Source organism: Macaca nemestrina, chromosome 12, assembly GCF_043159975.1.
Source record: "Macaca nemestrina isolate mMacNem1 chromosome 12, mMacNem.hap1, whole genome shotgun sequence".
Taxonomy (NCBI): domain Eukaryota; kingdom Metazoa; phylum Chordata; class Mammalia; order Primates; family Cercopithecidae; genus Macaca; species Macaca nemestrina.
In genome coordinates this window covers 82,645,455-82,662,588 of record NC_092136.1, presented here as the reverse complement: position 1 = coordinate 82,662,588, position 17,134 = coordinate 82,645,455, and the positions used below count along the sequence as shown (strand labels likewise).

Below are 17,134 nucleotides of genomic sequence, written 5' to 3'. Positions count from 1 at the left end.
AAGAAACAAATAAATTTAAAGAATAATAAAAATAGCTTCCATTACTTGAGAGCCAACTCTGCACCAGGCCCTGGACAGGGCACTTTATAAATAACATCTTAATGAATCTTTGAAAAACCCTAAGTGGTATGTTTTACAGATATTGCAACTAAGGCCCAGAGAAATGAATTTACCTGCCCAAAGGCACAAACATAGTTGGTGGAGAACCAATATTTGTTTGATGCCAAAATTTTGCTCTTCAGGAAATGAAGTGAATAAAGAAATAGTAAAGCTTCAAGAAATCATGCAAAGTTCTCCTTGTTCCAGACCTTTCCAATTGTAGCTTTGCAGGAGAATCTCATACATCCTACTACCTCCTATGACTCACTGAAGTACACACTTCTCTTTCCATAGGTGAAATTAAGGTGCTAGTCTTGAACTCAAGTGCTGCATGTTTCTGAGAAGCATTTCTAGCACTTCCTTACAAGTACAAATCATCTATATAAATTCTAAAGAAACTAGCCAACAACAACTCTAGCCTCAATAAACTAATAGTAAGTTCTAGTGTATGGTGCATTTCATTACTAGTGAGAATTACACATTCAGATATCCCACATTCTCTAACATACAACAACAGAAGCCTAGAAGGGACATTGTCCAACAATTCAAAGGAATAAATAAACAACATTGATATTGAACCACAACACCCCCTGGCATAAACAACAAAAATAAGCCCTCATTTTCTCTTTTAAAAATCCTGAGCCTTTGCTTCAGCAAACCATTTCTTTTTTTTTTTTCCTTTTATTTTTAATTGGCACAAGATAAGTATATATATTTATGAGATAGAGTGATATTTCAATAAATGTGTAATGACCAAATCAGGGTAATTAGCATATTTATCACCTCAAACATTTATCATGTCTTTGTGTTGTGAACATTCAAAATCCTCTCTTCCAGCTTTTTGAAAGTATGCACTAAATTGTTAACCATAGTCACCCTGTACTGTGCTACAAAACATTAGAACTTATTTCTCCTATCTAGCTATAACTTTTTAAGTGTTAAATATTCTTTATTTGATATTACACGTAAACCACACTAAAATGCCTTTCAATGAGTAAAAGAAACCATTTTAGATACAGGGAGTTCTAATTGGACTGGCATAGTTAAGACCAAAAATGTAAAGTAGACATCGCTACCTTATGTTCAGCCCTTGCCTTTAAGAGGCAAATGAACACAAAGCACAGATGAATCTTGCTTGGTTCTGAGATAGTGAAGGAATTTCCCCAGTATTTAAATATATTAATATAATCAGTTACATAAATCTAAATATAAAACCAATTTCCAATAGATTTTAAGATGGCATTCACCATCTTTGTGAAAATTTGAACATTACTAATGAAGTTCAGTCCTCTCTTTAGAAGTAGAAAACCATGATAGCATTTACTGAATTAGAATTACTTTTAACATTTAAAAAGGCAAGCTTATTCATTTAACCACAAGTCAGTCTTAGTTAAACCAGGACTGTTCAACAAAAAACATTCTGTCATTCATGATATGAATTCTGGTTTATGAAATCAAATATTAACATACATTAAAAAGTTATGAGACATTTCTGTTTTGTAACAAATAAGGCAGTGGCCAATTCTTACTCCTTAGTAGCTTTTTTGAGATAAGCTATCAAGCCTACCCTTTCTGCCTTTCTTCTTAATGCTGGTGAAGCTCATTTTTGTTCCAGGGATATACTTCTTAGTATTCTCCAAATACTCCATCAGTGAGTACATCCTCTCCCTAGGTGGTACCCTTATTCTTATTGGCATCTGTGTAAGAGAATCCGGCATCCTGACCTGTCTTCTGCCCAAAGGTACCGTGGATATTTGACCCTGTCTTGTGCTAGCCTCCCTTTTCCATGGTGTGGCACTGGACACACTTCTCAACAAAAGTCTTCTTGCCTTTCTCAACATCACCTGTATTTAATTCTCTTTTTTGTCACTGGTGCTACAAAGGTTCCCATTTGGAAGCTGGACATCCCACTCTCTCTAGCTGTATTTTTTGTATCCATTAATGTACCTTTACTTATCTTTCTTTCTCCAACATTTCTTATGCTCTCACAACCACAATTCTACTCTTTACTCCTACAGGGTGTCTCTCCCTCTCCTTTTTTTTGCGGGGGGGGGGGGTCCCACTGTATTAGTCCATTTTCACACTGCTATAAAGAACTTCCTGAAACTGGGTAATTTATAAAGGAAAGAAGTTTAATTGACCCACATGCCCACACAGCTGGGGAGGTCTCAGGAAACTTACAATCATGGCAGAAGGGGAAGGAGGAACCTTCTTCACAAGGCAGCAGAAGAGAGAGAGAGGGTGTATGAAGGAGGAACTGTCAACCACTTAAACCATCAGATCTCATAAGAACTCACTATCATGAAAACAGCAGGGGGGAAACTGCCCCCATGATCCAGTCACCTCATACTGGGTCCCTTCCTTGACACATGGGGATCATGGGGACTATACTTCAAGATGAGATTTGAGTGGGGACACGGCCAAACCCTATCACCCACACATGAAGGAGAAGATGTGGCATTTATCTTTCTGCACTTGATTTACTTCACTTAACATAATGTCCTTCGGGCATATTTGTGTTTAGCAAAGCAATTATCAACTACAAACCTGAACAAAAAGAAATCCTCCTGCATTAGTCAAGATTCTCCAGAGAAACAGAACCAAGAGGGTGCATACATAGATTCATTTTAAGGAATTGGCTCACATAATTGTGGGGACTGGCAAGTCTGATACCTCCAAGACAGGCCAGCAGGCTGGAGACTGAGGGAAGAGTTGATGTCATAATCTTGAGTCTGAAGGCAGTGTGGGGGCAGAATTTCTTCTGCCTTGTGGGACCTCTGTCTTCTCTTAATGCCTGCAACTGATTAGATGAGGCCCACTCCCATTATGGAGGGTAATCCGTTATACTAACAGTCTACTGATTTAAATATTAATCACCTCTAAAAAATACCTTCACAGCAACATCCAGATGGGTGTTTGACCAAACAACTGAATATGATAGCCTAGCCAAGTTGATACATGAAATTAACCATCACATTTTCCATTTTCCAAATCTCAGTAAATGGCAGTACCGTGTACACAAATGCCCAAGTAAAAAACATAGACTCTTCTAGATCCTTTCTCCTCCCTCACCTTGCATACCCAAGTACTGAAAATATGAATTCCCAAATATTTCTAGACTTCATTCCTTCCTTTTCTTCCCCATGCCTACTGAAAAACCATGGTCTCTTACCTGATTTGTTAAAATAGCCTCCTAACAGTTCCTCCTGCCTTGAGTCTCACCTTCCTGTTAAATTTCAAAACCATTAAATTGATTTCTCTCTGAAAATGCTTCAGTTATCCTCCATTGTTTACTAAATAAAATTTAACTTCCATAAGGTGTGGCCCACAAGACTTTTCATGATCTAGCCCCTGATCACATACCCAGCTTCATCTCTCATCACTGCATCTTATTTACCCCAAACCTAGACACCTACTTGCAGGCTCCAAATGCCCTGTGACAATTCAAGTGCTGCTCCCTCTACTAGTAATGTCTTGCCCATCTGGAAAATGTTCACTCCTCCATCATCACATTCCAAATTTTCCTTCTTCCCTGGCCATGCCCACTTTCCACCCACGCTTCCTATAATACAGACTTACATTCTCTTTTTTCTGAGTTTCTTTAGTATTTGGCTTACACTTCTATTGATCACATTTCATGTGGACATAAAAATATATTTACATGGTTGTCATCACCATTCATGTGTGATCTTGTTAAAGGATTATGTTTTTGTCTTTATTCATCTTTTTACCTTCAGTTCAAAAGACAAAGCCCAAGAGGGGCTTCAAGATAGCTGACTAGAGGCATATTGTACTTGGCTTCCTCCAAAAAGAACCAAAATAGTGAGTAGATCATCACACTTCAAATACATTGTCCAAGAGAAAACACTGGAATTCAATCGAGGCATGACAGGAAATACCTAAAGCAAGGGCAGAAAGGGAAGTGAGGTGGCCTGCTCAGGCGAGACTGGCTGGAAGCCTGGAGAGACTCCCCAGTGTGGGAAAAGGGTAACTGAAAGACCCTCTGGTGGTTCACATTTCCACTGTGGACTACTGCAATCCTAGCCACAGGAGAACCCCTTAACCTTTGTGGGCCTGAAACTGATACAGAGAGCTGCCTGGGGAGCACACAAAGGCACTGCTCCAGAGTGGGAGCTCATGCTTGGCCCCCCAAACACCCTGAGTCATAAACAGCTATAACATGGTACCATTTTGAAAGCCCAACCACCAACAGACCACACACTGCCCTGAGGCTCAACAGCACCTGCATCGCCACATTCCTGGAGCTCCACTGACATTCCCCACCTGCATCACTGCCATGGCTGGCTGCTGCCACCTGGGCCAAAGTGCAAGCCATAGGCAGTCACTCTACGGCCTCCAATAGTGGAGCCATCACATATTTTAGTGTACCCAGAGAGAGTCCCCCACCTGCCCAGCCTGGCTTTGCCCACATCCACCCACTCACGCCACAGCACGTAGTCTGGGGAACTGGGGATCACCCAGTCCATCACCAATGGCACCTGAGCACTCCTGCTGGGGGCCTAAAGTTGGGTCCACCCACCCTGCTGCTACCACCACAGCTGGCACCTACTTGCATACACGACTTGCAGGCCTGCAGAGTGGCCTGTCTAGTCTTTCACAGCCACTGCTATCACCAGCACACATCACTCGAGACACAGAGGGTTTTCTTGCCACTGCTAGTGCCATCACTCACACCACACCTGTTGCCCAGGAACCCATTCACTCACCCAACTCACTGCTGACCCTATGCAGCATCTGAGCAAGCCACTCAGATGCCCAAGAATCAGCTCACTTAGACCTGCTGACACCAGTGCCAGCATATGCCTCTCAGGAGCCCAAGGACGAGAATGCTCAACCTACTACTGCCACCACTGGGGCCCAAAGACCGGCCCTCCCATTGTTCCAGTCCTCAGCAAAACTTCATCACAGCCTCCACCAATAATCACACCCTAAGTTACCAAGGAAATCACAGATACCACTGACACTATTTACAGCCAAAGAAATCACACAAAGACTAGACTACTATGTGCATTCAGTATCAAGGCCAAAGTGCCCTGTCTAAACAATACCATAGATATGTCTTCAGGAAAAAGTCTTCCCCTACAAAAGTAAATTCAAAAAATTGGAAGAAGCAACTGTTACACCAGATGTGCAGACATCAATGTAAAAACAGGAAATATGAAAAAATAAGGAAATATGACCCCTCCAAAGGAACACAATAATTCTCCAGCAATAGATACCAATGAAAAAGAAATTTACAAAATCCTAGAAAAATAATTCAAAACGTTGGATTTTTAAAATTTCAACATTTGAAAAATTCAACAATAGACTAGAACAACAAGAAGAAAATGTCTCAGAACTTGAAAACAGGTCTTTTGCAGTAACACGGTCAGATTAAAAAAAAAGAATGAGCAAAGCCTAAATAACATATGGAACACCATAATGTGACCAAATATTAGAATTTCTAGAGTCCCAGAAGGCACCAATCAATAATAACCTTAAATGTAAATGGATTAAGTTTTTAACTTAAAATTCATTCACCCAGTGAATGAAATATGGCCCAGTGATTTACTGGTTACAAGAAACATCTCACTTGTAAAGACACATATGACTGAAAGTAAAGGGATGGAAAAAGACATTCCATGCAAACGGATCAAAAGCAAGCAGGAGTCGCTATACTTTTATCCGATAAAACAGACTTTAATTTAAAAAACATGACAAAGAGACACATAAAGGGATCAATTAAGGAAGATGATATAATAACTTTAAACATAGACTTATTTATGCACCCAGCATGGGCGCACCCATATGTATAAAACAAATATTACTAGATTTAAAGGGAGAAATAGACTCCAATACAATAACATTTCAAGACTTAACATCTCATTCTCAGCATTAAACAGATCACATAGACAGAAATGTAACAAATATTGGTTACACTGTATTAAGCAAAGTAAAAAATAAAAATAAGAAGGAAACATTGGATTTAAACTGCACTTTAGACCAAATGGACCTAACAAACACATACAGAACACTTCCTCTAACAGCTACAGAATGCAGATTCTTCTCATCAGCACATGAAACATTCTCCAGGATAGACCATATGATAGGATACAACATAAGTCTCAAAATTTTAATATCAAAATCATATCAAATACCTCCTCAGACCACAACAGACAAAGCTAGAAATCAGTAACAAGAAGACCTTGGAAACTGTACACGTACATGGAAACTGAACAACATGCTCCTGAATTAGACTAAGGAAGAAATTAAAGAGTAAATCAAAAAAATTTTGAAAGAAATGAATATCAAAACATAACATACCAGAACCTATAAGATCTAGCAAAACCAGTGCTAAGAGTAAATATTACAGCAATAAGGGCTTTCATCAAAAAAACAGAAAGATTTCAGATAAACAATCTGGTGCACCTCAAGGAACTAGAAAAGTAAGAACAAACTAAACCAAAAATTAGCAGAATGAAATAAATAGTAAAGATCAGAGCAGAACTAAACAAAACAGACACTTTTTTAAAAATTACAAATGATCAATGAAAAACTACAAAGGATCAATGAGATGAAAAATTGAAAAGATGAACAAAATTGATAAACCACTTGCTAGACTAATCAAGAAAAACAGAGAATAACTATATAAACAAAATCCAAAATGAAAAAGGAGACATTACAACTGATATCACAGAAATACGAAAGATCATCAGAAACTATTGTGAATAACTATACACTAACAAACGGGAAAACCGAGAGGAAATGGAAAAACTTCTGTGCATACACAACCTACCAATATTGAATCAGGAAGAAACAGAAAACCTGAACAGACCAATAACAAGTAATGAGATTAAAGCAGTAATAAAAAGTCTCCAACAAAGAAAAGTCCAGGACCAGATGGCTTCACTGCCAAATTCTACCACACTTTCAAGGAAGAACACACACCAGTTCTCCTCAAACTATTCCAAAAAATTTAAAAGGAGGGAATTCTTTCTAACTCATTCTACCAGCGTTACCCTGATACCAAAACCAGACAAAGACACAAGAAAGAAAGAAAGCTGCAGGCCAATCTTCCTGATGAATATAGTTGTAAATATCCTCAACAAAATACTACCAAACTGAATTCAACAGCACATCAAAAAATAATATAGAGCAATTAAGAGGGATTTATCCCAGGGATGCAGGGATGATTTAAAATATGAAAATCAATAAACATAATATATCACATCAACAGAGTGAAGGACAAAAACCATATGATCATCTCAATAGATGCAGAAAAAGCATTTGATAAAATTCAAAATCCCTTCATTATTAAACAAAAAAAAAAACTCTTAACAAACTAGGCATAGAAGGAATGTACCTCAACATAATAAAGGCTATACACAACAAAATCTCAGCTAACATCATACTGAATAGGGAAAAGCTAAAAGCCTCTAAGAACTGGAAAAAGATAAAGATGCCCACTTTCACCATTCCTATTCAAGTTATTACTGAAGTCCTAGCCAGAGCAATCAGGCAGGAGAAAGAACTAAAGTGTATACAAATTGGAAAAGAGGAGGTCCAATTGCCCCTCTTTGCTGATAATACGATCTTACATTTAGAACAACCTAAAGACTTCACCAAAAAAAAGCTTTTTTAGATCTGATAAATAAATTCAGTATAGTTGCAGGATATGAAATCAACATAGAAAAATCAGCATTTCTATACACCAATAATGAACTAGCTGAGAAAGAAATCAAGAAGGCAACCCCATTTACAATAACTACAAAAAAATTAAAATAGCTAAAAATAAAGTTAACCAAGGAGGTGAAAGATCTCTACAAGAAAAACTATAAATTGCTGATAAGAGAAAGTGAAAAGGACACAAACAAATGGAAATAAATCCCATGCCCAATGATCAGAAATAATATAGTTAAAATGATAGCCATTCTGCCCAAAGCAAGCTACAGATTCAATGCCATCCCTACCAAAATACCAACATCATTTTTCAGAGACTTACTTTTTAAAATCCTAAATTCATGTGGAACCAAAAAAGAGTCCAAATGGCCAAAGCAATCTAGAGGAGGAAGAACAAAGCTGGAGGTATCATACTGCCTGACTTCAAAATATATTACAAGGCTATAGTAACCAAAACAGCGTGATATTGGTATAAAACCCACAGACTAGTAGAACAGAATAGAGATTCTTAAAATAAACCTACATATTTACATATTTACTTTGATTTTCAGCAAAGGCACCAAGAACATACATTGGGGAAAGAATATCCTCTTCAATAAATGGTGCTGGGAAAAATAAATATCCATATGCAAAAGAATGAAACTAGATTCCTGTCTCTTACTATACACAAAAATCAACACAAAAGAAATTAAAGACTTAAATATAAGTCCCCCAATTATAAAACCACTAGAAGAAAACATAGGAAAAACACTTCAGGACATTGATGTAGGTAAAGATTTATGGCTAAGACCTCAAAAGCACAGACAACCAAAACAAAAATAGACAAATAGGACTACATTAAACACAAAGCTTCTGCACAGCAAAAGAATCAACACAGTGAAGAGATAATCTATTGAATGGGAGAAAATATTTGCAAACTATTCATTCAGCAAGGAATATCCAAAACATACAAAAAAACTCAATAAAAAATGAAATAATCCCATTTAGACATGAGCAAAGGACATGAATAGACATTTCTCAAAAGTAGACACACAAATGGTCAATAGGTATATTTAAAAATGATTACCATTAGTAATCATCAGGTAAATGCAAATCAAAACTACAATGAGATACCATCTTACCCCAGTTAAAGTGGCTATTAGTTAAAAAAACAAGAAACAGACACTGGAGAGGATGCAGATAAAAGGGAACTTATACACTATTCTTGAGAATGTAAATTAGTATAGCCACTGTGGAAAACAGTATGGAGATTTCTCAAAACACTAAAAATGGAGCTACCATATGATCCAGTAATCCCACTACTAGGTATTTACCTAAAGGAAAATAAATCAGTACATCAAAGGGATACCTGTACTCACATGTTTATTGCAGCACTATTTACAAGAGGAAAGATACAGAGTCCATCTACAGATGGATGGATAAAGAAAATGTGGCATTCATATACAATGGAATACTATTAAGCTATAGAAATGGATGAAATCCTGTTAGTTGTGCAACATGGAGGAAACTAGAGGTCATTATGTCAAATGAAATGAGCCAGGCACAGAAAGACAAACCTCACATAGTCTCACTCATATGTGAGCTAAAAAGTTGATCTCATGGAGGTAGAGAGTAAAATGACTGATAGCAGAGGCTGGAAAGGATGTGTGTGTGGGAGTGAGAGATGAAGAGAGGTTAATGGGTACAAACATATGGTTAGATAGAGATAGAAGATATACATTCTTGGGGAAAAATCTAATTGGATTAAAAATGGGCAAAAGATCTGAATAGACATTTCTCAAAAGACATGCAAATGGCAAACAGGTATATGAAAAGGTATTTAACATCATGAATCATCAGATAAATACAATAAAAACTGTAATAAGATATTGTTTCACCCCAGTTAAAATGATATATCCAAAAGACAGGAATAACAAATGCTGGTGAGGATGCAGAGGAAAGGGAATCCTTGTACACAGCTGGTGGGGCTGTAAATTATTACAACCACCATGGAGAGCAGGTTAGAGGTTCCTCAAAACACTAAATATAGAACTACGAATGATCCACAATCCCACTGCTAGGTATATATCCCAAAGAAAGGAAATCAATGTATCAAAGAGAGATCTGCACACCCATGTTTGCTGCAGCACTATTCACAATGGCCAAGATTTGGAAGCAACCTGAGTGTCCATCAATAGAAAAATATATAAGGAAAATGTGATGCATCTACACAATAGAGTGTATTTAGCCATGAAAAGAATGAGATCCTGTCACTGGGAACAACATGGATAGAATTGGAGATCATTACATCAAGCGAAATAAGTCAGGCACAGAAACTTTGCAAGTTCTCACTTATTTGTGGGAGCTAAAAAAAAGTTAAAACAATTGAACTCACAGTGATAGACAATAGGATGATAGTTACCAGAGGCAGGGAAGGGTAGTGGTGGATAGGAGAAGTGGGGATGGTAAATGAATATAGATATACAGTTAGATATAATGAATAAGATGTAGTATTTGATAGCAAAATAGGGTAAATGCAGTCTACAATAATTTGTTGTATATTTTAAAATACCTAAAGAGTACAGTTGGATTGTTTGTAACACAAAGGATAAATGTTTGAGGAGATGGATACCCCATTTATCCTGATATGATTATTATGCATGGTATGTCTCTATCAAAATATGTACCCCATAAATATGCACATCTCATGTACCCACAAAAATTAAAAATTAAAACATTTTAAGTAGAAGTTCTAATGTTCAATAGCAGATTAGGGTGACTGTTATCAGCAACAATGTACTGCATGTTTCAAAGTAGCTTGATGAGAGGACTTGAAATAGTCCCAATAAATAGAAATGATAAATGCTTAGAGTGATGGATAACCCCAATACCCGACTCGATTACACATTCTGTAACAAATACTCACATGTACACCACAAATGTGTATAATATTATGTATCAATAAATACATCAAAGGGAAAACTTATAAGACAAAGTCCAGTATAGTGCTCATCACTTAGTAAACACCCAACAAAGGTTTGCAATGACCTTTTCACTTGTTTGTAAACATCTCCTTCTAGAACTAAGCTTCTTTTGGGGAATAACTGTTTGGTTTACCTTGTGCCTTGCAAAGTACTTGGCAAATAAGAGACATCTAATAAAGATACTTCAAATGATTGAGCACTTCAGTCATTAAATTTGATCATCTCAACCTCATATATGTTCCCCATTTTTCTTCTACCGAAATATTCAACTAGGTAGAAAGGTTCTCCTTGGCATGGACTAGTCTTCTACTTTTTTGTGTTCTTTTTTCTACCAATTCCCACCCATCTTAGGGAGTAGCATGGTATCAGGTACATGGTAGGAATATAATTATTTTTGTGGATGAAATGATGAATAGGTTATACACTTGTACATTCTTTTCTCTGAATCAGAGCTTTCTCATGTCAAAACTTATGGCTGGCCCTTGCATCATGAACTATGGAAAACCAGGCTGAGAGAGTCTATCCAACTAGGTCAACTCTGCCCAGGAGAGATGAAATCACTGTCTCTTGTGATTAACCTATACACATGTCAAGAAGGCATGCACTCATACTCTCCAGGAGGATTATATTTCATCTTGATGATCAGATGAAGGATGAGGACAGGAAGAGTCAGAGGGAGGAAAGCCACTGCTAAAGAAGAGATACATGTACCTTGGGACTAAAATGAAGCCATAGCTAACCAGGGTGAATTAAAGGAAGTTGCAGCTTCATATAGAGCCAAAAAGCAATAGCTCACCTTGAACGCAGAAACACTATTACATCTTGGGCAAGCAGCACCAAAAAGGTGATAAGCCCTTTATATGGTCTTTTATCAGAATTTCGGGTTTCCTGGCCCTATTTACAGCTAAAGTCCTGGACTCCCTCAGTTTATTCCCACCTTTACTCCTTACTTCTCTATTCCTTCTGACTGTATCTTCTCTTTTGAGGTCCAAGGTCAACTCTCCAGACAAATATGACTTCTCCAATGTGATCCTCAGCCCCTCTCTTGGAAATGCTTTTATAGGATAAGCAGTGTAGCAGAATGGAAAGAGTAGGGGCTTTGGGGTAATCAGATCGGCACTTAAATTCCACTCACAAGCTGTCACCTTGGATAAGCATCTTAACCTCCAAAGCCTCTGTTTCTTAATGAGCTTAATAATACCTAACCCATAGGGTGGTTTTTTGTATCAAATGAGATTAAAAAGAGTAGTTGCTATAATCAACATCATTAACCCTCTTTCTTTATTGGCATCTGTCCTGAGGTAAACACCTTTCCCATCTGGCTTCAGTCCTGGAGAGTCAACCCTACTTTTCCAGGTACCCCTGGTGAGGAATAAATTCAACAGAAAAGTTCTCTGTTTGGGTTATTGTTGGTTCCTTAAAACCACCTTGCTGTTCACAAGAGAGCCTTTAAAACTTGAGCACTTACTATATACACACACCTCAATGAACATGCCCATCCACTGTAAGGTTCTTGAAAGTAAGATAAGGTGCTCTGCCCTAGAATGGTAGATGAGAATGAAGTCCCCACCTTTCCAGACAGGGCTGAAAGCTTAGGAAAGTCACACAGATTGACAGAGATCCAATAGCTGCTGTCTCCCTCCTGTTTAAAGCACAGCCTGAAGAGTCTGACCTTGCAGCTGCCCAGGTTTCTGGGGCTAATTCACAGTCCCTAAGAAAATCAGCACCCTAGGGCACATTAATCATTCTCTTTCACAGAGATAAAATATTTTCTCTACTGATCCTGGACACGCAACTTGCCTAGAAATGATCTGCATTCTAAGGTGACTCCTTTTAATCTTCTTGTCTCATGGAAATGTTCCAGGGTTCTGCCTGCATCCTGGCACTTCTCCTCATCATTTACCATGGTACTATGGTATTCAAAGATCTCAGAAGTTATGTAATTTAACCCCAAATCTGTACATAGAAAGAAAGGCTCAGAGAGGGGATAAGGCATAACCAAGAGGCAGAGCAGTCAGAGGCAGACTCAAGTGCCGATACTTGTCCAGCTGCCTGTCCCACTAGACAAAGGGCAATCATGCATTGCCAGTACTGCCAATACCACACATTAGAAACCAGCTACTATTAAGAGACTAGGCTTCAAGGATCTTTCTTTCTTTCTTTCTCTCTCTCTCTCTCTCTCTCTCTTTCTTTCTTTTTTCTTTTTGAGACGGAGTTTTGCTCTGTCACCCAGGCTGGAGTGCAATGGCACAATCTCGGCTCACTGCAAGCTCCGCCTCTCAGGCTCACACCATTCTCCTGCCTCAGCCTCCTGAGTGGCTGGGACTACAGGTGCCCACCACCCCACCTGGCTAATTTTTTTGTATTTTTAGTAGAGACAGGGTTTCACTGTGTTAGCCAGGATGCTCTAGATCTCCTGACCTCATGATCCACCTGCCTCGGCCTCCCAAAGTGCTGGGATTACAGATGTGAGCCACCATGCCCGGCCAAGGATCTCTTTCTTACATGCTATGTGATCCTGAGCAGGTCACTTCTCCTCGCTCCTCAAAGGATGGTCCCCAGACCAGCAGCCTCAACAGCACCTAGGAGCTTGTTGGAACTGCAGAATCTCAAGCCCTACCCCAGACCTGCTTTTAACAAGACCCCCAGATTGTATAAGTTGGAGGAACGCTGACTTAAATTATCTGAACTTCTATTTCTTCATCTGTTAAAGGGGATAATAGTGTCTGCCTTATGAGTTTGTTCCCAAAAAATTGACAATAAGGTAACTTGCAAGCAGTAAGATGCCTTTATTTGAAAGCTCAGAAAATTTTTTTCAAGAAAGTTTAAAACTCAGACACATAGCAATAGTAAAAATCTCTGTATACTGCTTCAATTTAATTCATATATCTTATAACTTAGGATAATGAATAAAGCAGAAGCTAGAAACTAATTCAAATTATGAGGCAATATATAGTTGTTGGCTCTTGGGTGAGACTGCCTGAGTTTGTGATTTTTTTGTTTTGTTTTGTTTTTTTTGTTTTTTTGTTTTTTTTTTTAATTTATTTATTATTATTATACTTTAAGTTGTAGGGTACATGTGCATAACTTGCAGGTTTGTTACATATGTATACTTGTGCCATGTTGGTGTGCTGCACCCATCAACTCGTCATTTACATCAGGTATAACTCCCAATGCAATCCCTCCCCCCTCCCCCCTCCCCATGATAGGCCCCGGTGTGTGATGTTCCCCTTCCTGAGTCCAAGTGATCTCATTGTTCAGTTCCCACCTATGAGTGAGAACATGCGGTGTTTGGTTTTCTGTTCTTGTGATAGTTTGCTAAGAATGATGGTTTCCAGCTGCATCCATGTCCCTACAAAGGACACAAACTCATCCTTTTTGATGGCTGCATAGTATTCCATGGTGTATATGTGCCACAGTTTCTTAATCCAATCTGTCACTGATGGACATTTGGGTTGATTCCAAGTCTTTGCTATTGTGAATAGTGCTGCAATAAACATACATGTGCATGTGTCTTTATAGCAGCATAATTTATAATCCTTTGGGTATATACCCAGTAATGGGATGGCTGGGTCATATGGTACATCAAGTTCTAGATCCTTGAGGAATCGCCATACTGTTTTCCATAATGGTTGAACTAGTTTACAATCCCACCAACAGTGTAAAAGTGTTCCTATTTCTCCACATCCTCTCCAGCACCTGTTGTTTCCTGACTTTTTAATGATCGCCATTCTAACTGGTGTGAGATGGTATCTCATTGTGCTTTTGATTTGCATTTCTCTGATGGCCAGTGATGATGAGCATTTTTTCATGTGTCTGTTGGCTGTATGAATGTCTTCTTTTGAGAAATGTCTCTTCATATCCTTTGCCCACTTTTTGATGGGGTTGTTTGTATTTTTCTTGTAAATTTGTTTGAGTTCTTTGTAGGTTCTGGATATTAGCCCTTTGTCAGATGAGTAGATTGCAAAAATTTTCTCCCATTCTGTAGGTTGCCTGTTCACTCTGATGGTAGTTTCTTTTGCTGTGCAGAAGCTCTTTAGTTTAATGAGATCCCATTTGTCAATTTTGGCTTTTGCTGCCGTTGCTTTTGGTGTTTTAGACATGAAGTCTTTGCCCGTGCCTATGTCCTGAATGGTACTACCTAGGTTTTCCTCTAGGATTTTTATGGTATTAGGTCTAACATTTAAGTCTCGAATCCATCTTGAATTAATTTTCGTATAAGGAGTAAGGAAAGGATCCAGTTTCAGCTTTCTACTTATGGCTAGCCAATTTTCCCAGCACCATTTATTAAATAGGGAATCCTTTCCCCATTTCTTGTTTCTCTCAGGTTTGTCAAAGATCAGATGGCTGTAGATGTGTGGTATTATTTCTGAGGACTCTGTTCTGTTCCATTGGTCTATATCTCTGTTTTGGTACCAGTACCATGCTGTTTTGGTTACTGTAGCCTTGTAGTATAGTTTGAAGTCAGGTAGCGTGATGCCTCCAGCTTTGTTCTTTTGAGTTAGGATTGTCTTGGAGATGCGGGCTCTTTTTTGGTTCCATATGAACTTTAAAGCAGTTTTTTCCAATTCTGTGAAGAAACTCGTTTTTTTTTTTGTTTTGTTTTGTTTTTTGATGGAGTCTCGCTCTGTCACCCAGGCTGGAGTGCAGTGGCGTGATCTCAGCTCACTGCAACCTCCGTTTCCTGGGTTCAAGCGATTCTCCTGCCTCAGTCTCCCGAGTAGCTGGGATTACAGGTGTGTGGACCATGCCCAGCTAATTTTTGTATTTTTAGTAAAGATGAGGTTTCACCACATTGGTCAGGCTGGTCTTGAACTCCCGACCTCATGATCCGCCTCAGCCTCCCAAAGTGCTGGGATTACAGGTGTAAGCCACTGTGCCCAGCCTGTTCATTTACTAGAAAGGTAAGCTTGAGCAAGCTTTTTACCTTTACCAACCTCTGTTTCTACACCTGTAAACTGAAGCTAATAATGCATCATGTGGTGGTAATGCATCATCTCAGGGAGATAATCAGTAAAGTACTTAGCACAGGGCCTGGCACATAGTATACATTCCCACCATCATTGTAATCTTCATCATCATCATCGACAATCATGTCGATGTTACTCAACAACTGCAACTTGGGAAGGTTTCCACATAGGAAATTTGGGGAAGGCTTCCTCATCAAGAAACCATTCCACTTGGGACGTCTTCTTGATGAGAGACAGGACAGGAACTTCTCCTTCTAATGTGAATAATCAACTGCAGCCTTCATTTCCCTCCTGTGAAGACATGTTTTTGAGTGGTAAGTAAATGCAGCTTTCTCCTATTTAAGCCAGACGTCTTTAACTCCTTACTAGTTCCCTTTAGCCTATTAAGTAAAATTTTATTTTTGTCATAGGTTTTTGTAGGGAAGAGTTCAAGATACTTACACATAGCCTGACAAATATCCTTTTCTCCTTCTTCAACTGCACACACATAATGGTATTTCAGCAACTGAACAGTTATGTTTAGTTTACAATTATTAACTAGATTTTGACCAAGTTTTCATGCAATCTGCAATGTGAATTCTCCATGAGGGCTTTGCAGAATACTAGGATTCTAACTCCCTAACTTATGCCCCTGCCCCCAAAATTATACTAATTGAGCTGCCTCCATCTTTCATATCAGAATAAGTTCCAAAAAAGGAGATACAACTCAGCTCACATTTTAGTGTAAGCACTATATTAGCTCAGTGCAATCCTTAGGAATAAAGCCTAGAGACCTTTGATAACTTAGTAAACGATATCTGAGTGACCTTGGTAACTTGCCCAAAGTCACACAATTGGTCAGAAAAGATGACACCCAGGTCTTAAAACATACTAAAGTTGCAGAGTGCAGTGTCTCCCAATTCCAAACACCATGTTTGTTCTTCCCAGTGTTTAACCTAACCTCTCCTACTTTGGTCTATGCCTATCTATCCACTCTTACTTTGCCACTGACATAGCACTAAAGATTTATAAGTCCAACCCCATTGGTCTCAGAGTTCACTACCTTTGAGAGGAGGTGAACCAAGGTGTGGTATGTTCATTCCCTTAAGAGCTGGGGTAAAGAAAGGGGCATCCTGTGAATTGTGAGGATCCTGACATGATAATCTAGGTATCTGTCTCCGAGCAACAGAAAGCACAGGGAGTAATTATAGGTTCTTGCTTTTGTACTGCACTCAACAATTTTCAAAGCACATCCACATCCTGTTGAGCCTCCCAACCATCCCATGAGGAGGGCAGAGCAGGAATTATGATTAATGAGGCTCAGAAAAGGCTAAATGATTTTTCCAAAGTCACAAAGCTAGTGAGCAGTCAGGCTGGGACCAGAGCCTAAGCCAGGGCTTTCTCTCACACACATTGGAAAAGAAAGCTCAGGATGGATCATCC

At 38.7% G+C, this 17,134-nt stretch overlaps 1 protein-coding gene and 1 pseudogene across 8 annotated transcripts in view; both read right to left on the bottom strand.

Annotated features, from left to right (window-relative positions):
• The window catches only part of LOC105468837 (ankyrin repeat domain 42), a 199,137-nt gene that overhangs the window by 36,630 nt on the left and 145,373 nt on the right, over nucleotides 1–17,134 (bottom strand). Inside the window, exon 13 of one of the 8 annotated variants that reach the window (XM_011719247.3) lies at nucleotides 15,952–16,003. The exons of the other annotated variants lie outside the window; for them this stretch is intronic. Within the exon in view, the coding sequence (XP_011717549.2) occupies nucleotides 15,967–16,003 (37 nt within the window). The 3' untranslated portion in view covers nucleotides 15,952–15,966. Of the gene's footprint in view, nucleotides 1–15,951; nucleotides 16,004–17,134 lie in introns of those variants that run through there. 8 annotated transcript variants of the gene reach the window in all.
• Nucleotides 5–15,837, bottom strand: LOC112424436 (cytochrome c-like; annotated as a pseudogene).